General features: G+C 40.3%; 1 protein-coding gene across 2 annotated transcripts in view; it reads left to right on the top strand.

The window, feature by feature from the left end:
- Positions 1-21,313, top strand: part of dop1b (DOP1 leucine zipper like protein B) — a 50,983-nt gene extending 29,670 nt beyond the window's left edge. For both annotated transcript variants that reach the window (XM_064327668.1, XM_064327667.1), the window contains 14 exons: positions 3,657-3,712; positions 4,029-4,133; positions 4,548-4,614; positions 5,912-6,059; positions 6,314-6,396; positions 7,639-7,748; positions 9,304-9,453; positions 9,935-9,996; positions 10,432-10,560; positions 12,250-12,386; positions 13,788-13,843; positions 14,364-14,516; positions 16,109-16,241; positions 19,561-21,313. In XM_064327668.1, coding sequence (XP_064183738.1) covers positions 3,657-3,712; positions 4,029-4,133; positions 4,548-4,614; positions 5,912-6,059; positions 6,314-6,396; positions 7,639-7,748; positions 9,304-9,453; positions 9,935-9,996; positions 10,432-10,560; positions 12,250-12,386; positions 13,788-13,843; positions 14,364-14,516; positions 16,109-16,241; positions 19,561-19,815 — 1,644 coding nt within the window. In that variant the 3' untranslated portion in view covers positions 19,816-21,313. The remainder of the gene's footprint in view (positions 1-3,656; positions 3,713-4,028; positions 4,134-4,547; positions 4,615-5,911; positions 6,060-6,313; positions 6,397-7,638; positions 7,749-9,303; positions 9,454-9,934; positions 9,997-10,431; positions 10,561-12,249; positions 12,387-13,787; positions 13,844-14,363; positions 14,517-16,108; positions 16,242-19,560) is intronic.
- Positions 21,314-23,173: the final 1,860 nt, after the last annotated feature.

The raw sequence follows: 23,173 nt of genomic DNA, 5'->3' as shown, positions 1-23,173 counted from the left end.
TCGGTATCTTTTTGATAACCAGGCTCGTCGTTCAATGACACTATGAGGAATGGCATATGACCCTAGAGAGCATCATCCTTTTTACTTTACCCACCATTATGCACTGCAGAAACAGCGGCCAGGCATCCCTAGACTGCATTTTTTTTAATATAGCGCTTTTATCCAAAGTGCTTTACAATTGATGCCTCTCATTCACCCATTCACACACACACTCACACACCAACGGTGAAAGGCTGCCATGCAAGGTACCAATCAGCTCGTTGGGAGCAATTAGGGGTTAGGTGTCTTGCTCAGGGACACTTTGACACGCCCAGGGTGGGGGATCGAAACGGCAACACTTCGACTGCCAGACAACCGCTCTTACCTCCTGAGCTATGTCGCCCCTAGGAAAAGCATGATGGCAACCAGTTTGAACATGGAGAAATATTTATTCACTGCAGTTTCACAAAAGAGGGGAACCAAGAGAATGTTCTTGCTGACATCAAATTCAGGCGATTGCCCGCTGCTACAGCCTGCATAGCTTCCACCTCTGACTCCATTCGGCGCACCTTTGCCTCCAACTCCTTCTCTCTCATCTCTTAGCGTTTCATTTCCAGCTCTAGTTGTTTAAACTGACCGTAGTTTTGGGGCTCTTGGCCTTAATAAGGGTCAGCATCCACAAACAGTATTTGCTGTACGAGCAACCCCTCCATTGCCTTAGCTTTAATGGCCCTTATTGTATCTGAGTGGACCACATTGATTTTAAAATAGTCCATGCTCACCACAAGGTCAGCTTTCTGGCAGCTGTCCGGCATTTCGATTATAGGGTCTTCCAGAAACCATTCTAGATTGAACTCCATGGAAGCCACAGAAATGCAGACTGTCCAAATTCAAAAGTTGTAAGAATTCAAAAAAGTTGTATCTCTAACAAAATCACGACACTCAACTGGTACAAAAAATAAAGCCAGAGATGACATGTAAAAATAGCAGATCAGCTGCAAGACCAAGAATGTTGGACCTCACGCAAGACCAAACACCAAAACACCAGACTCAGATGCAAGACTCTGATACCCCAGATGCCTTTCCTTGCCCATGCATGATCAGAAGATTATTTTTGGCCTGTTTGGGTGAGGCCTTAACTGGGCAGACAAGAACAGGCTTGTCTACAAGCTGACAAATGTACTTATTAAAGTGGCTTTATATTGTTGGAAACAGGGCTAAGCACCATGATATTATTATCAATTCATCGTTTTAGTCTCTTTCTAATGAGGCCAAACATGAATACTGTATGATAGATGGTAATTCAGCTCAGCTATTGAATGCCTCTGTAAAATTGGAGATTTACATCTTTTAACAACAAAGGTGATGGTTTTAGGCAATAATTGCTAAGTCCAACCAGTAGTGCAAATACAAGTGCAGACAAAATATTATCCATGAGACAAGGCCATTTGTAGCACACTGACCTCGATTTGAAACTGAAACTGCCTCCTAAAAATTGAAATTTAAAAACTGGCAGGCCTCAACAATCATTATCTACATTGACATCCACATGCATACATTTGCGCACACGCACTTACACACATAAGACACATATGCCCACACTCACACGCACACAAATTATTCATATGTATATGGGCTACATTACATATGAAACAAACAAGCAAGTAACGCAAGTAGCATCAGTTACTTTGGTTGCTAATAAATCTCTCATTCAGCCCTATTTAAAAACCATCCTGGCCAATGCTGGAAATGTGATGCTATTTAAAGACATTATTTGAATTGGAAGAGACTGATGCTCTGTAAGCGGTTTACTTATTAGTTTCATGTGTGATGTATCACATATCCTGAAGGGCATTAGTGAAATTGGGCACTGATTTGGCGATTAGGCCTGACTCGCAGTTGGGGTTGAGGTCCAGCCTCTGTGCAGGCCAGTCAAGTTCATCCACACCGTTACAAAACCCTTTCTTCATAGACTCAGTGTGTGCCCGAGGACATTGTCATGTTGAAATAGGAATGGGCCTTCCCCAAACTGTTGGGGAGGCACAGAACAGGGTTCGTGCGGTCATGAAAAACCTGGAAAAGTCATTGAAATTTAAAATGCAATTTCCAGGCCCTGGAAAAGTTATGGAAAATAATATTTTTTGAAATGTTTTGGAAAAGTAATGGAAATATAGCTAAAGTTGCATCAAATACAATTGCTAATTAATCCAATCATAAAAATAGTATGTATAGTAATAAAACGTAAATTGGCAGGTAACCTTCGCGGTATTTTGGTGGTGTGAGAAGTTAATTCGGTCTGGCTCAGTCTGTTTACAGGCACGCCCAACAGGCACGCTTCTGCTAATGTAGCAGTTAGTAAACGTAGGCCCTACTGACTCGTGCCCTACTGTGCCAACAATATGCCAGGGAAGTGCAGCTTCAATAATATATCAGGGCACGAAATTAACTTTTTTTTACTTTTTTAGCACTGGTGCTGCCAATTTCAAAAAGTTAGGAGCACCCACCAAAATGTAAGGAGCACCAACAATATATGCAATAGATTTTTATTGATAAAAAACGACAATATAACAGTACGGTTTACAAGTAACAGTTGAACTGTCACGCCTAAAATGTGTCGACTCTTCAAGGAATTGCGTGTTATGCATTCAAACGACAAAGCGCTTCTCGTCACATTAATACCGCTAATTAAATCAACCGCAAGTAAACTGCATCGGAGAAATTACCTGTGTCAACCGGGTCGCTACACAAAACACTACGTTAATGTTTTAAAAAAAATGGCGCAATCGTTCGCTTCAACTTTTCAGCTTTCGATTACGCTAATAAATTGAACATAAACTTTTGTCTACAGGTAACATAAGTAAACGCATTAGCTCTCTGTGTCGCGTGACAGTGGAGTGCTGCAAAAGGGAGTGATTGAAGGCTAATATTAACCAATTTAAAATCAGCATTAAAGGTAAGAATGTCAAGCTCACGATTGGTAAGAAGGGTCACCGTCAGCTCACAAGGCACATACTAACTAAAGTGTACTAACTAGCGAATGTACAGAGGAAGAGACGTTCGACTGAAAAAAGAGAAAGAAAAAAAGGTTGCACCAGAACAATTATTTGCACTCGCACAAATGCTCCCAGTTATATTTCCAAGTCGCACAGATTAAATTTCGGGAGCATACGCGACCAACATGGTCGCAATTTCGAGCCCTGTTTGAGACATAGACAAAAATGTTAAACTATTCGAATTAAAATATGAAAGAACGTATCTAAGTGTGTCTGTCTGGTGTTTATTTGTTTTAGAGAGGCACCACATGTTTCAGATGCAGACCTAATTTTACTTAGTGTTACAATAAATAATTTTAAATCGTCCGGCTGAGATAAAGTCATTTGTTTTGGTCATGGAAATTCAGTTAAAGGTTGTGGAGAAGTCATGGAAAAGTCATTGAAAATCATTGGTGAAAAAGTGTATGAACCCTGACAGAATCATCTAGAATGTGATTGACTGCTGTAGCAGTAAGTTTTGCATTCACTAGAACAAACGGGCCCAGCCCAAACTATGAAAAACAGACCCTGACCAAGGGGTGTCCAGATACTTTTGGTCATATAGTGTATCAGTCAGTAGTACCATAAGTGTGGATTGGGGTGATTTTCCTCTGTTAACCTGCTTTAACACCCACCCCCTTTCAGAAATCCACGCTTGTTGACATTCCCATGCTCCAGTTCAGCTATGCCTTCATCCAAGGGTAAGATACCGCTGTCCGCAGTAATGTATTTTCTAATACCTACAGCCTACAAGCACTGGGTAAGGTGCTCTTGGTGTAATTTGGTGGTTTTTCATGGCAGAGCACCTTACCCAGAAACTGACGGAATAAAGTACAGAAGTGCAAATGGGTTAATAAAAGTATTGGTAACTGCAGAAAAGGATCAACAAAGTTTACAGTATATACTGTGTAGTATAAGTGATTGTTTGGTTAACGGCATAATGGCACATAAAGCTGTGCGCAATTGTACAGTTTTCATAAGTGTGTGGTTTGTCGTGGTTTGTGCCCTCTTTCCCAGCCTGGCTGTACAGAGCCTCCAGGAGAACGTCACTCCCATTCTGAATCTACTGAAGGAATCAGTACAGCTGAACCTGGCCCCGCCTGGACACTTCCTGCTGCTAGGGTGAGTGATTTGTGCTGTCTGTCAATACTGCCTATTGGAGAGTATAAACGGTGCACAGTGCACAGTGCATGCTCTACTAGTTCTGTTTGGTTATACTTCCGGCTAGAAAATTCTGAAGGAGATCAAAATTGCCTGACCTTACCCTGCTCTGCAGTGGAACAGTGCACATAGTGCATTATGAATTAAAGCTTTCTGTCCAGGCCTTATTCTGGGGGGAGTATAAATATGTAGTGCTTAATCGATTATTACTGTCTGTCTGTTTCTTCTAATAGACTTTCATCATCTGTACCACTTTATTGATTATTAAAATAGTTCAGAATTGAGTGAAAACAATGGTGTCTTTTCTGGTGTCATCCTTTTTGGTATTTTTGAAAAACTACCTTTTCTGAGAGTTGACTTTGGTTTCTCCATCAGGATCCTCAATGATTTTGTAAACAGAGTTCCCAATATGGACAACAAGAGAGACACAAAAGACATTCAGGTAGGATTAACAGTATGAGAAAGGTGCATTGTGGGATGCAACATTCCAATTCCATTTTTAAGCATCTAGGAGTATTACACAAGGAGCCATGTTCAGGGTCGTGGTAGGTGGCACACCTTCATTATGTATTCCATCCTCAGCCACCTGATTTTGTTTAGCTCTAGCAGAATTTGGGAGGAACCAGGGGAGAGGATGACGGCAGATGGAGAAATAATTTGACAGAGACGGGAATGCACTTTTCAACCAACTTTAATACAAATTCAGGCAAAGACAGCACGGTAAAGTTTCAAAGTTGCCCTCAGAATGCTAATCATCTCAAAAATATCACAAGAAACAAAAGGGTATTATAGGAAGTCTCTAAACTGATAATATTTAAGTTCTGTTACTCTTGATAAGTCAGGATAGCATCGATTTAATATTTTAATTCTGGTTGGACCAAAATTCATTAAGTTCGGTTGCTGGACAAATATGCAAAATACTTGATGTTGACCTATTTAAAGCATCTTGTTGGGTAAATCATTGTCCTTTCCACCAGCCTGTTGGTTGTGTTATCTCCGTCCACTCATACTCCCTCCTCTCCCTGTTTCCAGAGGGGTGGAACATATGGCACGAAAACAACCACAGCACACAGGGGCCCCTTGATATATGATGGAAAGGGATGAAACTGGGGAGAGGGAAGAAAGCATTTTCATAGACCTGCAAAAAAACCCAATAAATACAATGAAAACGAACTAGCAAACAACTACAGTGCATTAATAGTGTTTAATGATCTGTATATGGTTGTGTGTTAGTATTCATATAGATGTCTGTAAATATGAGGTAGAGTGATAGCTTGTTGATAGATTATGTCTCTCCTGTTACTGTGCCTGTGTGTGAAGGAATGTATGGAATCCACCAGCCCTGCAAGGAGCAGAGCTGATTTAGAGAGATGCACATCAGAGTGACAATAAATCCTTTTTTTGGCACACAAAATTTCCTGTTAGTTATTGCATTCACGCCGCAAGTGCTCTTATACAGAGCGCCTTACTGAAGTGGAGAACATCGTCAATCTTAGGAATACAGTGATATCACCAAGATGGCTTGAAGTTCAGTGCAAGTGCATGCATATTAATCAAGTATTTATCATTTATATCATTTATAATGAATGATTGATATGTATAAAATACACACACAATATGGTTAGTACAAATACCTTTGTGCGATTGATAGAGTAGAAAAGGGGCAATGCAAGTCGCCATTTTAGTCATAGGGGAAAATCATTTATTCATTGGGTGGTTGTCTCTGTGGCTGGCTATAGGAGGTGACCCAGCGGGTGCTGGAGATGGTGGGTGGAGTGGCAGGCTCCTCCCTGGAGCAGACCAGCTGGCTCAGCCGCAGCCTGGAGGTCAAGCATCAGCCACAAGTTTGTCTGGAGCAGGACGACCCGGAGGACGCCGACCTTTGCGGTAACTATGAAAGCCGTAATTTACACAACCTGCCAATTCTGAGTTTAACACCACATTAGGGTTCAGGAACTGAGGTGGAATCTCAGTGGTTATAGGGTTAAATTCCAGGCAGAGGCACTGCTGTTGCACCTTTAACCGAATTTTCTCTGTGAAATATATACAGCTTCTGGATAAGGACAGGTGGTAATCCCATAAATAAGACAGATATTCAATATTGTAGCACGTGTGATGTCATTTTGTCTCCTCCTTTGTAGACGCGGATGCTCAGGCCAGCGCCATGGTCTCATCTTCCGCCCCATCTGTCTATAGTGTTCAGGCTCTCACCCTGTTGGCTGAGGTAGGAACAGCTCCACAGGCTCTGTTCACACTGTTACCAGTTGGTTGCTTCATGTCTTCCTTCTGCTTCTGCCTAACTAGAGTGTAGTCCTATTGGCTGATCCAAAGTGTCAGTCCAATAGGAGTATATTTGGAGCCATTTTTATAAAGCAGTGAATGTTTATTTTTGTGGCACAGGTACCCAAGCAGGCTTACCCACGATGCCTAATGTCCTGCTCAGTCACAGTAGAATGACACAAATGGAACAGTGAAGTGGTGGCGTGGGGTGCTTCAAATTTGTTGATTATGTGTTCCTGTTGGGTTTGCATTGGAAGGCTTATTTGCTTAAAGGAACACTATGCAGGATTTTTACCTTGAAAATTTGATAAAATAACCACGCTAAGGCTTATCTATTCACTGGCAATCTCTATCTTTATTTTCTTTTGCCATAATCTTGCACCTTTACCTGTGTTTGTTATTCTAAAATGTGTTTGGGATGTTTCTGGGCGTGGTGCTGTTTTTTGTGTGGGGACGGGTGGGTGTGGCAACAAAGCCTGTGGTTTGGAATTAGATTACGGAGTGTTTGTTGCCAGCTAGCTGGCCACTGCAATGGCCCATCAGCTAAAGTTGAAAAGCAACATGGAGTTGGCTTGTTTTCTGTTGGATCTGTAAGTAACGTTACCTCTAGCTATCCTGCTAGGGTTGCCAGATGTCCGGTTTTTGATCGGAATGTCCAGTTTTCAAATTATTTGTACATGTCCGATTTGTGGCCCCGGCCAAAATATGTAACGTATGGTCTGAGTAATTGAGGGGAGAAATTTACCGCTAGTTTTTAATGGATTCGTGTGACTCAGTCAGGCACTCGGGGCTGAGTGGGGGGGGTTGAAGATGGAGCAGAAGACTTCTTTGATTGTAAACACAGGCTTAAAAGTCCTGCATAGTATTCCTTTAAGCAATGCTTCTTCAAAGAAAAGCCCTGCTTAGAAACTAAAAATAAAAAGAATGGTTTGTGAAATATGTGCATAACAAGAGTGTCTTTGATGAAGACATTTCTATGCAAAGAGTGACGTGAATGTAAGCAACAATGTGATGTTGCTGTGTTGAAATAATGGGGCAGTTGTGTGTGAGTTTGTGTAAATATGCATGTTCATGTGTGTCTGTATGTGCTGAGGTGCCATTGCATGTATATGCGTGTGTGTGTGTGTGTGCGTGGGCACAAATGTGTGCAGTATGTAAATGCTGAAAGGTTCCTGCTCTGCCACAGGTGCTGGCTCCTCTGCTGGACATGGTGTACCGCAGCGATGAGAAGGAGAAAGCTGTTCCACTTATCTCCCGCCTCATGTACTACGTCTTTCCATACCTGAAAAACCACAGGTAACCACAGAGACCAGACAGGCCCTTCTTACAGTACAAACACACACACCTAGCCCATCCTGATTCCTGTCCTGCTTTTTGTCTTTATTTTTGTCTTATACAATGCCTTGGCTGAATACTCAATTCTGATTGGCTGGGAAGTGTGAATTATTTTCCCATAAACACCTGGGTATGAAGTAGTACCGGCAAAAACTTGATTCTAAATGGTTCTAATGTGTCTAAATTAATGTGCACCAATGGTCTGAATCGATGAAACAAACATGGACAATGATGATTGCATCATTGATTTTTGTCGTAAATTGCTTATCATATTAGTTTAGTTTATTTGACAAAATTAAAGCACATGTATCAAAAGACTTGCATGTGAAGAAATTGTCAAGGATAATATGAAAAAGTCCTGGACTTATTTCCATCGTGGTCCTTGATTTCCAGATCACGTCTCACATTAGGGATATGTCCAGCCATTGTTGGCTCAAGCATATTCAGCCTGGCAGAATGACCCTAACCCCCCACCCCCAAAAAAAGATTGTACTGGAAAATAAAAGGTTCTCCGTGGGATTTTGAAAGCATTCTACTTGCCTGAACATGTTCTGATTTTGCCTATTAACCAATCATTTTACTACGTATCGTACCAACAGGCCCACCTTTTATGTCGTTGAAACAGGGGGAGGGACACACCCTCTTCTCCTGGCCTTTGCATATTTAATAATCAGGGGAGGATATCAGGAATACTAATTTCTTTCACTTTTATATATTATTGTTATAATCTCCAATACCCTAACCCTAACACTTTTTAACCTTCTCCTGGTGAGCATTATAGTAACAGTAAAAAATTTTTTTTTTGATATTTTTGAGATATAGCCTGACCCAGACTCTCCAACATAGTGCTTGTAGGTGTAACAAACATTCAGGTATGACACCAAGCGTTTAGTATGCCAGTGTGCTGTGTCTTTGGCACCCTCTGACCACCACATTCCTGGGTTCAGACATTGACATCCATTTGAATGCTCTTTAGCTACCTCAGCATTTCTTGCTGATGAGCTATTTTTGCACATCACTTTTTCTGTGATCTCTACAACAGTCTACCCTTTTTCAAAAGAACCGTTCCAGCAGGATAATTCACCATCTCACAAAGCACACATCATCACAAGCTGTTTCCACAAACATGACAGTGGCTACAGTTGACATCAATGATATCAATCACCAGATATCAATCTTTTGGAATGAGGTGGAATGGGAGATTCGCAACATGAATGTGTAGCCAGAAAACCTGCAGGAATTGCATGATGCTGTCAGGTTATCTTGGACAAGAATATATAAGGAATGTTTCCGGAACCTTGTAGAATCCAATGCCACAAAGAATTCAGGCTGTTCTGGAGGCAAAATAGGGTCCTACCCTGTACTAGATAGGTGTACCTAATAAAGTGGCCCCTGTGTATATGTATTGTCTATCGTGGCCATTTAATATTTTTACTCTATACCTATTATCATTGCATTTGCATTTATTTTCTTGTTATGAGTCCAAAATGCTGTCCTGTGTTTTTGGGGTGTACAGCGCCTACAACACGCCCAGCTTCTGTGCTGGGGCGCAGCTCCTGAGCAGCCTCAGTGGATACGCCTACACCAAGCGAGCCTGGAAGAAGGAGGCCTTTGACCTCTACGTGGACCCGCTGTTCTTTCACATGGACCCAGCCTGCGCTACTCAGTAAGACCTGCAGGGGACAGGTCTTCTCACTGCCCTATTTATTTATTTATTTATTTATTATTTCTATGAATAATGGAAGTAATAATTCATTGTAATTACTGATTCTCGTAATGATATTACCATCACATGTATTATAGATTAAATTCCAATAAATTGCTAAATTATACATACTAGGTCTGTTGTTATTAGTATTACTTTATTTCTGTTATTATCAGTACCATTTTAGTAAATTTATTAATATAATCAATTAATATAATTGTTATTGTGTAATGTTGCTGGTTCCCCCAAGTTTAGGAGACCCTGTGTGCCAGTAGGTCTGTTGCAGTGCTCAGGTGTGCAGCAGGGCAGATTCCCCTGAGGCTTTATTCCAGAAGGTTCCACCTCTTTTCTGTCATCAAACCAGCACTCTTACGGAATGCTTTTCTCCCCACTGCACTCTGAAGGGCTGTCTCTCACTGCATTCTCCTTCCTCCGCTTTCAGCTGGCGCTCCATCATCGACCACCTGCTGACCCACGAGAAAACCATGTTTAAGGACCTGATGAGTGAGTGGTCTATTATTATTATTATTATTATATTATTATTATTATTATTAGTAGTAGTAGTAGTAGTAGTAGTAGTGGAACCAGCCGCAATAGTAGTACTCTTTATTCATTTATGTATGTAGCATTATTTTCATTCAAAGTGTGCCAATTAAAATGGCATTACTGGCATTAATTGTATACAGTATAGGTTCAATTTATTGTTTAGGCCCCATTAAGTAAATGAAGAAGAATTCATAAAAACGGATTTAATAAAATAGAATCCAATAAACCTCTGGTGCTGTTGCTTGAGTTCAGTTCCCAATTCAATAATTGCCTTTGAGATCCATACAGTATGATATGCTTTGTAAAAGCAAAATGCTTATTGTGTATATGATATGTGTAGATAATGCTTCATGGGAGAAGCCTGAAATCTCTCTGTCTGTGTGCTTCTGTCAGGCATGCAGAGCAGCGCGTTGAAGGTGTCCCCAAACTGCGAGCAGAAGGCCATGCTGCTGAAGCGCCAGGCCTTCGCCATGTTCAGCGGAGAGCTGGACCAATATCACCTCTACCTGCCGCTTATTCAAGGTGAAGGCCTGTCACAGTACCACCTCTGACTTGCACTTATCGACTTATACTGATGTAGGTAGGTAAGTAGGTAGGTAGGGGTGCCACAAGGGATTTTGGGCCCCATGAAAAAATCTCACTTTGGGCCCCACCAACCCAGAAAAAGCCTAGGTTCTAATATTTTTTGAGGGCCACTGTCAAGCAGGGCCTTTGGAATCATCTAAACTAACCTTTTTATTTATACAGCGGAACTGTTTATGTATGCCATTAAGCTCATGGAACTCATTCCCTAATGCATCTCACCAGATTTCAATATTGCATAACTGGTTGTTTCAATGATACCATACTTATCATGTCTTAATCTGCACAAATCATACACCCCACACAAGCTCTGCCAACTGGTCACCCAATTCAAAAGGACAAGGGCAGTGTGTCATGTGACCAGTACTGACATTTTGACCCATGCTGGAGGGACAGGTGACAACTACTATTCCTGGAGCAGGAAAGCAAGTGCAGATAGAGATGACAACCAGTTGTTCATGCCAAGCATGCAACAGTGTGTGATATATTGTTATTGTACACTTTGCCTTCTTCCAGGGTGATATTCTAACTCACTTTCACATCGTACACACTAAACAAGACCAGAAAGAAATAAAGAAAGAAAGATGAATTAAATGGAATGAAAGGGAGCTGCAGGGTCTTTGCCCTGATGAGATCCTGTTGCAGTGAGTGGTTGTGCTCCATGTGCTGGTCTCCAGAGCCAGTGCAGATTCATAAGGACATGATTGATCATGACTTCACTCAGGATGAGAGGCAGTCAGTTGGCAAGACTGCACACTAGCACTTTCTCTGGTCAGTTGCCCACCTGTAGTCTTCCTGCATCAGCTGTACATGAAATGTAGTCAGATCCACTGATGCAATGCCTGCATTGCTCAGCTAGTGGACTGCAGAGAGTGCATGCTTGTCTGCACCATCCTGAATTCATAGAGCCAGGCCTAGAAATGAAATTGGACACCGTCTAAAAAGATATAGTACCCCATCAGCGTTATGTGTTAAACAGCAATGGCTTTTTGTTCTTATTTTATTTTTCTGTCCTCCTTATCTCCCCTTTCTTTTGTTTGACCTTGCTACCTCTTCTTTGGCTCTGTGAAGTGTTTATGCTTCTCTAACAAACAGGACTGTCTGCCCTCTTTAACGGAAGGATAGCTTGTCTTGTTCCCTATACTTGTACCGGTTTGATTTATCAGTCTGTTCCAAAACCATGCATTGTGTTTATCACTCACTATTTGATAGAAGTATCATCGCGGGATTTTTTTTTACTGCTTCTGGTTGAAAAATCTGGCCAGTGTAGGACGTTTTTTAAAGGACTTCTGGGGAGAAAATAGACTCCACTATTCTCATTGATCACTTATAGGTCTCCCTTAGCTGTCTCTTGCCTGTAGAGAATATCAGCTCCTTCATGCATCTTCTTTCCCCTTTGCTTAGCTAATTTCTTAATAACTGAAAGCACCATTGTCTTCTTGAAAGGTTAACAGATGACTTGGGTCACAGTATTTCATATTTGTGCACAAAAAAATGCAGAAATCCTCAATTTTAAGCTGGGTTTAACGAGCATGATGGCGTCCATCATAACTATATTGATTGGGTCGCTGTTTAACAGTCTTTTATTTAATACTGTTTAACTGATTCCTTCGCTCCCCTCCCCTTCAGAGCGTCTGACGGAAAACCTGCGCATGGGACAGACGCCCTCAGTGCTGGCCCAGATGTTTCTCACATTTCGGGTGCTCCTGTTGAAGATCTCTCCCCAGCACCTCACCTCCCTGTGGCCCATCATGGTCACAGAGCTGGTGAGGCCATCCCATATGCTTTCTCTGTTTCTGCTTATACAAAATCATAATAACAAAGATAGAGAGGCATTTCAAGGGCAATGCCTTGGAACTCACATGAAACTCCCTTGCAACCTAAGCAACAATTAGAATAAATAACTAGTGGTGTGTCGTTCGTGAGCGATTCGTTCAAAAGAACAAATCTTTCGGGTGAACAAACTGAACTGAATCACTTCCTGAAATGATCCGTTTATTTCTCAGTCAGTTCAGTTGAGCTCTCAGTCAGTCGTGAGCGAACGTGATTCGTTCACAGGGATACACTGAACGGTGCATGTTCTGTGATTTGTTCACTGAACGTGCACAGTGAACGTGAGCCCTGAGTGATAGACAGTCGCTGAGTCACTCAAGCCCGCCCCTCTCCCTCTCCCTCCCTCTCATGTCTTGAAGTCTCGAAGTAGGAAGTAGTACCAAATATTTTATTTAATAATTAGGTGTTGCGAAAATATATACGTGTTGTACATAATAGCTTTGTTATAACAGCTTTCAGTTTGCAAACGGTATATCTTTATCCAACTAAATTCTTAGCTCACTGGCTTATCCTTCATGAATGACCGTTCTCAGTTCACTAATTAGCGAGCTGAACTGAACTGAACGTTCGGCCGTGTTTCAGTTCAGTGAGTGTGACTACGTAGTCAGAGCTCCGGTCAAGCACTGAACAATTCGGTGAACAAATCTTTTGAACGAATCTTTTTAATTAACTGATTCTAATGATTCAGTGCACTGAAAAGAACTGCTTTGCCCATCGCTATAAATAACTCCCAAAGCTGATTCCCACTCAGTTTTTCACAACTCTTTCACAACTCTGCACATTTCATGTTTCCATACTTTTTTTTTTGCAAGTCAATTAGGGTATCTACTTTGTTCACATCAGAGGTCATTTTAAAACAATCGATTAGAGACAGATTTATTTCAGCTTTAATTCACTATATCAGAATCCCATACAATAACAATTTGCATCCAGAATGTGTAAATTTGGCTACACAGTAGGTCAGTGACCCCAAGCATACCTCAATCAACCATGAGAGATTTACTGGAAGAAAGGTAATGGTTTTGGAATGACTGTCACAATCCCCAATCTTGATCATAATTGAAAATCTGTGAGGGGGTCTCAAACATGCAGTGCGTGCAAGGAAGCCTACAAATATTTCTGAGCTCATAAAGTTCTGCCAGAAAGAATGGGGGGATAATTCCAAAGCCTGGAATAGAAAGACTTGGGTGGCTACAGGAAATGTTTGGAAGCTGTTATAGAACTACCAACTGAAGTGTTACTACGTACTGACTGACAGGGTGCCAAAATTGTTTGCATACTGTTTATTGGTTTATTGTGGCATGATTATATTTGTTTCCTTTGTATATTATTAGATCCGTGTGTTTGTCCGACTGGAAAAGGTTTTGCTGGAAGACAAAGAGGTCCCAAAGTGAGTTTACCATCCCTACCAGTACTGTAATATCCCTCTATTAGTACTGTAACTGTCCCAGTCTGTCCAGATGTTAATTTCTTTACAAATATATATAGTCGTACTGTCTAAATGTCAGAGGCCACCCTTTCTTTTATTTACTTTCCAGTGAAAACAGCTATTGAGTGCAATAATATATATATATGTATATATACACACACACACACATATATATATATATATATATATATATATACATATACACTTATATATAAAAAATATGAGATGGTATGTTTGTCCCTTCAATCAGGCAATCTCTGCATTTACATTGGTTTGTGAACATCTCGGCCTGTTCAGCCAAAAGGGGTGTGCACGCTGTGGTGGCCGAAGTCAATGTGGAGTTTTATTTTCTCCACAAGCATGTCATTTTGCATCATTTATTTCACGTGAAAGTTCTTTTCTGAAGAAATTACTCTCCCACCTTTATGCAGTCCACGCCTTGAATGCCTCTCGCCCACTCACTCATTCCTTCTTTACCTAGGACCCTCAGTAAGGGGGGCGGGGCACGAGCAGGCCAGAAGAGGAACGGGCTGGTGGTGTTCACTCAGAACGAGCTGGACATGTACTTGTCGGCCTGCAAGTTCCTGGACACGGCGCTGTCCTTCCCGCCCGACAGGATGCCCCTGTTCCAGATGTGAGTGCTGAACATAGTGCTATGCCATAGTGCTGAACACAGCCACCCACCAGGTCTGCAGAATCCCTTTTTGGCCTTCGAACGTGGGCCGAAAATCCACCTCCCCGAGCATCCCATGCCACAAGCCAGTCCTGTTCACTGTAGCCTTCAAACTCAAATTCTACAGTTGCAGTGAAATGTTTAGCAATTATTTATTTATTATTCATGTCATTTATTGTTCTGTTTTATATAATCTGTAGTAATGGCATAGTGTTGTGTATGTGCACTTTAATATCATTTGCCTTACAGTGCTTGTATAGTGAATCTGTTCAGATTAACTCTAGTCTTTCACATGATCTTCTCTGAACTAGTTTTCATGGTTATTAGGGGACCAAGCAGCATAGCTGCTAAAACTGTATTATTATTATTATTATTATTATTATTATTATTATTCTGAAAGTATCTAGATCTCAGAAACAGTAAGGTGTAGAACTACTAAATTTGGCTGACAATTTGCAAATGTCACCCACTACTCAGTTGCAAAAATCAATCCACCTTGACCACATGGTGGTACTATTTGGTGGTGTTTCATGTGTTTCATGTTTCATGTCTGCATCTCAAGAACTGTAAGGCCAAGCGACATGAACTTTCTTTGGCACATTCCTTGAGTCGTTCAGAATCCAACAAATGCTCTGTTTATGATTTCTGCCAAATTGGATTTTTCACAATGTACCAATTGTGATGAAAAGTTATTAAAATATATTTTTTTACAAAATGTTTCACCATACTGCTCTCACAGAGTTTGTGGCGAATGCACGTAAACAGGAAGTGACGCATTACTGAATGCTGCATGCAAATGAGCTGAAGCTTTCACATATGTATTTCACTCATGGCCTCAAGGGATTTTAAGTACAACTGTTTACGCTCTATAGCACCACCTTCAGCCATGTTTTGTGCATTTTTGGCCATAACTTTAACTTAAATTAAAAATGTGGTGTTTACATTCAGTAAAGAAGGCTGAATTTGATTTAGACATTCCTGCCATGGTATTTTCCATCATTTAAATAATTGCATTCCACGGCCAAAATGAACTCCTTCGAGACTGATGGGCCAATGCTCAGGAAACAGGATTCTGAACCTATGGAGTATGCTGATGGCCACAACGCACTTCAAATTTTGTGGTGAATAGGAGTAAAACAGATGTAATGCACAATGTCTGAATACCACATGCTGGATGAAACGTGTACTGTATTTCTAGTTTGTCTGAAGTCCAAAAAGCTGAGTTTTGAGTACAAATAGATGTGCTTTATAGAGCCACTATCAGGTGAAGCAAGTATTTTTCATAATTTTGACTACTTGGCCTTCATTCAATCCATTCCAAGATTCAACAGAGTCAGGTGTTTTGTGCCATTAATTACATCCTGGCAAATGATACTTAAGACTGTGCAGTTGTGCACCATTTGCCCAGTGCTGCTTTAACTTGTTGATTGCCCCTTTCAGCTAGATTTTGCACTTGATGTTATGTGCTTGAAAGTCACGTAGACCAAGGGTATCTACCACATGAATAAAATGTAATCCATTGTGTGTGTGTGTGTGTGTGTGTGTGTGCACAGGTATCGCTGGGCATTTGTTCCTGAGGTAGATGTGGACAGCTACAGTGGGCCAGGGAACAGCATCATGGAAGGAGAGCTGGAATGCCGGCCCCATATCATTAGGGTGATGGAGGGACTGCGTTACAGGTTTGGGGTAAGAATGAGCATCACACCTCACAAAATAGACCCTCTTAAAATACAGTGCCACTCAGTGCTAACATTACACATTACAGTATTATTAGCTACCGTTACACTTGTGTAGAACTACATGAACACTAGCACATACCCCTGCAACCCCCATTGTGTGTGTGTGTGTGTTGGGGGGGGGGGCATGCACAGTGGGCCCCACCCTAGTCTGATTTTTATTTGACTGAACAAGGCAAGGTTCGACTGTAGTGTTCATAGAAAAGCAAGTGGCCCCTTCTGGCTTCAAGGCCCCTACTGGCCACCACCACCCTGAGAAGCCAAGACCCTACATCATCGTGGGGTCCCCCACCTGTCCATCATGCTACTGTCATTCACGTCTAGTTTAACTCAAATAGAACGTACATCTCTGGGGCTACAGTAACTAATGTAAATGAATGGGTATCACATTCAAAACACATAGTGTCAAAGGCTTTTACTTTCTTTTATATATCATAACAACAATCTTTATTTTCAAAATAGAGTTACTGCGATATGTACATGAAATAAATGGTATCAAAGTTAACTATCCAGCAGTGTTGTGCTCAATTCACAAATGAACTAATCAATTCCAATTCAACTGAAGTATTGGAACTGGAATTGGAATTTGAAAAAAAAACTTACAGGAAACAATTAGAATTGAATTGGAATTAAATTCTGTGAAATTCCATTTCTTGTTTTTTTTATTTTTATTTTTTTACCACATCTGAGATTACATGTAATGTTATTATCAATGCTGAATATCATATACTGTTTAAAGTGGCAAGAGCACCATTTACATATTACTTGTAGAAAGGATTTAATCGGACTCCAGGTTTTTGTTACAACACTAACACTCAGTTAACCTCTCCCACTGAAAACCAAGCATTTAGTCAAGGGGGAAAGCAAGCCAATTTCAGCACAGGCTTTTATACTTTATTTTTTCAAGAATATTTACAAATTTCTCGGCCGTTTGTGAATGCAAAATGTATTAAAACAAAATATTCACGGCAAAGAATTCACAAATGTTTTGGAGATGGAGCTTTGAGATTGCTTGGTATCTCCCTAGCTTGATGGTGCAGAGGGATGCTCTGCAGCTAATGATTTTGGTAGGGACAGAGAGAGGACCTTGTGTGTCAGTATCTCCTTGATGTTGTGTCTGTCTCCATCCATGCACCAGTCACGTTTGAATCTTAGGTCCTGGGTGGCAGCCAGCTGAAACCACTCCATATCTTCAAGTTTAGTCTGTTGTTTTTCTATTGAATATTTCATTGTTTTGACCATTTTGCTTGGTGTCATGCAAGACCGCTGACATATGGAATAACTTAAATCCAATTATTCTTTTTCAGCCTGGCATCAATCCTTCCTCAAAAGGTTCCAGTGTCTCGCCAAGCTGTTTATTAGTTTGATTCAATTTCTTGTGAAGGGAACAGGGGCTTGATGCTGTTAAATACTTGTGGGTGGTGGTGGGGGGATCTGAAGAATTAACCTCATCATCTTCTGCTCACTATTCCACCTTGTTGCATTTGTAGCCTGGAGCTTCAGTTGACCCTCAAGGATTTCTGTTGCCTTTGTGATATTGTGGCAAAATGACGTAAGCCTCTTAACTTATGTCATCATGATTTTTCGTGAGCCAGCTTGTTCAAGGGCATCTCACACCAAACTCTGGACAGTATGGATGGGGCATGGGCTTCTGTCAGGTGGCAAATAATCCAGTAAATCAATTATACTGATCTGATGTCTGTAAGGTCCAATTGATGAGTGTCACTGGCTGGTCACAGGGTCAGAGCAGTCCAGCAATTAAATATGTCCAGATTTAGTTGTGTTGTTTCTGGTGAGCATAGGTTCTCCACTAAGATGTCAGGATGCTTTCTCTATAAGGAAAAAAGAAGAAAAATACTTAGGTTTTTGGTTTGGTCAACTGTGATACTGAGTGACTGATTCACATGTAGGCCAACTGTTGGCTCCAAGGTTATTGGTACCCTTGATAAAGATGAACAAAAAAGTTTTCACAGAATAAAGACAGATTATGTTTATTCTGATAAACTTTTTGTAAGAAAAAACGTTTTTTCCACTCTAATACCCACAAAATTAGAATTCTTAGAATGGTCACTTTCTAGGGTTGCATGCATAGAATTATGAATGAATAAAAAATGAATTGAATCTGAGAATTTATCCTGCTTAATTGTCATACATACATTAACAAAGTACAAACAACTTAATAGAGATATGGAAATTTATGGTAGTCAATTTCTGTAGGTCTATATCTCGCTTTAAAGTCATGGGATGACTGAGGAGTCCATAGTCTAATGTTGAATAACAATCATGAACAGAGAAAATAGTTGTTGGCTCTGGCAAGCCAACTACAAATATTTCTCAGCACTGTAATGTTGCATAATCTGAAAGCCATATTACTTTGCATGTTTGTTCATATATTATGAAATGCCACTGCTGCAATATCGTGATAATATATTTTATTTGTGAATGTGTTCATTAAATATCCACAAGACAGTGATGCTTACGGCTGGGTGTTTGTCAAGGAAGTCACAAGTGTCATGGTTTTTTTTGGCAGTTTCTTTCCACATTTTCTTGCCATGATTTCCTCCATTTTCTGTGCTTTCCATGATTTTTTCAGTAGTTTTGGATGATAACTGTCAACTTTAACATAGCATGTTGTGTTAGTGTTATTGGTATATGCATTGTCAAATGTATATACCAAATGCAATCACGTTTGATGGCCCGTCTGCAATGTTGATGCCCAGTGCTCCTTACCGCATTCCAGTAACATTCAGTGACTAAATAGGTCAAAGGCCAAACCTAGTAATGTACAACATGTTGTACCAAAACAAACTTTAAAGAAATAAAAATGGACACAAGGTCACAGTGTTTTTACTTATGCAATTTGAGCATGCTCTATTTCTAACGACATTCTGTTCAGTTACAGGCAAAACAGCATGCTCTTTCTTTCTGCAATTAAATATTAAATGAACCCACAGCCTATCAATATTTTACTTATAGGCTATTTGTTCTTTGCAGTCAGTTACTGGTAGTTCATTTTTTGAAACTTCAAGCAGTTGTTATTGTTGCTACAGTTGTGCTTATTATTTCAATAGCGCATGAGATCTGTTAATTAATTTAATAAATAAACGTTTTTTAAAACTGATTACTTCTGCAGTTTTTCTGTGATATTCAACAACTTTGCTGTGACTACTCTGCGACTTCAGCCAATATTTTCCATGACAAGCACCCAGTCTTAGTGATGATATGTGTGTGTTACCCAGAATTCCAGAATATGTTCTCTCTCATTCCAGGAGCAGAATGGTGCGATCGAAGCAATGAAACCAGAGCGCCTGGAGTTCCCCCTCCTCACTCTGCGCTCAATCTCCTCCATCACCCAGCTGGTGCCCTTCCTTCGGGTGCTTGGCTGCTCTTTCAGGGGCCCTGGAACTGACCCCCAGCCCCACCCCTTGCCTGTGGCTGAATATCCTGCTGCAAACAGCAAAGTCGTCCTAAGGAAGCTGGAGCAGGTCATCGAGGGTGAGTTCCTGGAGTGTATGGACAGCTAGAACTCAGAACACTGGAATGTTTTAACTTATTTGGACAAAATGGTGGGTTTGGCATTGGATGAAGGACACTTGTGTTGAAAAGGAAATGTCAGGGACTGTGCTATCCCTGATAGTTTCATTAGGAAAAATAAAATAGGGATAGGACTGCCATGACATCACCTTACTGCAGGAAAACAGAACCCCCATCAGTCATGGAGTCTAGTCTGTGGGTAACAACCAATAGAACAAAGCTGGTGGTAATTGTTGGATACTTTCCAGCTATATTCCCAGGATCCTTGTGGCTATTAGCAGGTAGTATCCAACATTCTCTATCTGCATTGTACCATTGTTTGTTTCCAACTTACTTAATGATTTGTGGAGAACCTCTCTGTTTTCTACCAGTCATAACCCTGAACTCTGGAATTCCTGGGATCCCTGTATTGGGATATAATTATTTTTGTTTTTCCCCTGTAGAACTTCATGTGACTTGTTTGTTTATTGGTAATCTATCTGTGTTTTATGTAATTCTGTTTTATTCCTAGTCACGTACTGTAATGTCAAACTATAAACTCAAACTGGGTGGCAAAATATTTCCCACATCGTCAGATTTTTTAATTTTTTGTACCTCAACTGTTACATCAACTTGGGAATGCTTGTGGAATGTTCCCGTCAGATGTGGAGTACAGAATATCTTTGCATTCCATGTCATTGGTAAACAATTATTTGTTTATTTGAATTGTACAATTTAATGAATGTAAAATTTTCTGTACATTCGCTGTTACACCTTTTACTCTGCTTAACTCTGGTAGGCATGGGTTCTCCTGAAGTGTCAGAGGGAATAGGCCCAACATTTAGAATTGACAAGATTCAGTTTTTCTTCTGTGAAATAGATTAGTTGTTATACTCTGTGCTTATGATGTCACCAGTACCAGTATTAGTGCGGTTATGTTTTTGGTTGGGTGGGGGTAAACTGCACTGGTAATGTACACCACAGTGCTAAATAAACAAAGATGAAACCCTCTTTATACAGTCTATAAAGGTCTGTCAGAATTACAGTATGTGACCTAATGAGGTGGTGGAATTACTGTATTTAATTATATTTCCATATTGATGGATATCAAGCTTTGTTTTGGAAGATTAAAGACTGAAAACCCTGTTTGTGTGAAATATGATTAATAGTCCCGAACTGTGTCTGTGGTTTTATTACTGGCTAAGTGTGCAATATAGAATAAGCCTTATATGTGACTAGAAACACTACACATTTACCTGCTTTTTTTTTTTATTCACGGGAACAGTCAGTCAAACTTGTGTCTTGTTGGGAATATGTGGTCCATGTCTTAGTGGGTCTTTTTTTTATTCCTTACATAAATGTGTAAATTATGTCAGTGTTTTAAGAAATAAGATTAATTATATGAAATGACATGATTACCTGTTGCTATTATCATTACCAATTAAATAAACCCTGTAAATAAAGCTGTCACCTGTAAAGAAAAAAATAATAAATGGCACTTGAATCATACCCTGTCTCAGTGTGAATTTATTGGAATAACTGACCAAATTCTGGAGTACTGCATATTCTAGTAGTGTGTAATGCTGTAAGGAGGACTTTACAATGAATTAATTAATGTAGTTAAAGGTTATTATTTAAAAGGCAGTACATCTCCATGTTGACTGTATCTTTGTTTTTTGTTTTTTTGGGTGGGGGTAGCTCCAATGCTCATAACTGCATTTATGATTCAGAACCAAAATAAAAAGTAGGACACAGCAAAACCAGTGCAACATAATTTTCATAAGATATGTTTCAGGCAAAATGGTTGGACAAAAGTCTTCCCCAGATTCCCAAAAACACTGTATGACGGCCTTCCCTGGATTTCCAAATCAACTGAGCTCAAAGTATCAAAGCCACTTGAAAGGAAACAAACATTTGAAGACGTGCGCACTTTGCATTCACAAATCCTGCTACTGCTATATTGTCTGTAGGTTAATACATGATGGTAAACTGTAAATACTAAAGTTGACTTGCTCATCTGGTAAATAAATCTCTCATAATTGATAGCAGCTTTAGGCCTCATGGACTGGTGAAGCCCACACTGCTCAGCAATGAAAATAAATCCTGGCTGAAACATCATAGATGTCTGCCAGGCTATCCTGGCATCTGTGACTACTGCTTGGGATTCTTTCCCACCTTCAGAAATGGCAAGCATAGTGACAGATCATCAAACTATGAGGTAACATGAAGCACACCTTGCATAGTGAAGAAAAGAGAAAATATCTCCAAATATACACTACCGGTCAAAAGTTTTAGAACACCTCAATTTTTCCAGTTTTTATTGAAATTTATGCAGTTGTCTCAATGTACTCTGAAATTAAAGCATAGAACAAATAAACAATTGGAGAAAAAAAAAAGAAATCATGGAATCGTTCTATTTAACACAATTTATTCAAATTTTTTGACTCATCAAAGTAGCCACCTTTTGCAGATATAACAGCTGAACACACTCGTGGCATTCGTTCTGCAATGGAAATCAAATATTGTTCAGAAAGATCTTCCCAACACTGTTGCAAAAGTTCCCACAAAGGTATTGCACTTGTAGGTTGCCTTCTGGCCAGTTCAACCCAAACTAGAAACTGAAACTGAGTCTTGCTTACATCGACCACTGTTAAGTTGTGCTTGAAGCTGTTGTCCTGTGCGCCGCCTATCACACAAGCTGTTGACTCTCAGAAACTTGTCTTCTGATTCTGTTGTGGCTTTGGGTCTGCCGGACCTCTTCCTGTCAGAGTTTCCTCCAGTTTCCAAGTGCCTTTCGATGGTGTAGGAAACTGTACTCACTGACACCGTGGCTTGCCTTGCAATTTCTCAAAAGGAAAGTACACTTCTAAGGGTTATAACGGTCTGTCTGACTTTCTTTGTTAATTGCCTTTTTCTCGCTATTATGATAGCAATATACCACTTCCTGCAGTGCAAAATTGTCCAAATAATGCTCCAGAGGGTGTAGTAATACAGTCTGTTCCAACACTGATTTTATACAGCCAGAGGGTTTGTGAGTAATCAACAAAAGTTGGGACACCTGTAGGAATTGTTTGCATCCACTTTCAAGGCTTAATTTACTACCATTGCTGCAGAAAAGCTGTACGTTGTTAACCCATCACTTGTTCCCTGAAAAAGGCCTTTTTTATAACTCTGATATTTACATTATTTTTCAGTTTTTGGTAACCTGAAATTTTTTTTAAATCGGCTGGCAGTTTACCACTTACCTTTGTACTGTCAAGGGAAACACCTCCACTTCAGGTTCAAAACTTAACACAGAAATCAAGGAAGAAGTTCTCAAAATTTCTTAACCGGTTTATTTCCAGAGTCTGGAGGAGATCACCACCCAGA

This window comes from Anguilla rostrata, chromosome 3 (assembly GCF_018555375.3).
Source record: "Anguilla rostrata isolate EN2019 chromosome 3, ASM1855537v3, whole genome shotgun sequence".
Lineage (NCBI taxonomy): Eukaryota > Metazoa > Chordata > Actinopteri > Anguilliformes > Anguillidae > Anguilla > Anguilla rostrata.
Note: the sequence above shows the minus strand (reverse complement) of the source record. Positions and strands in the feature narration are given on the sequence as shown.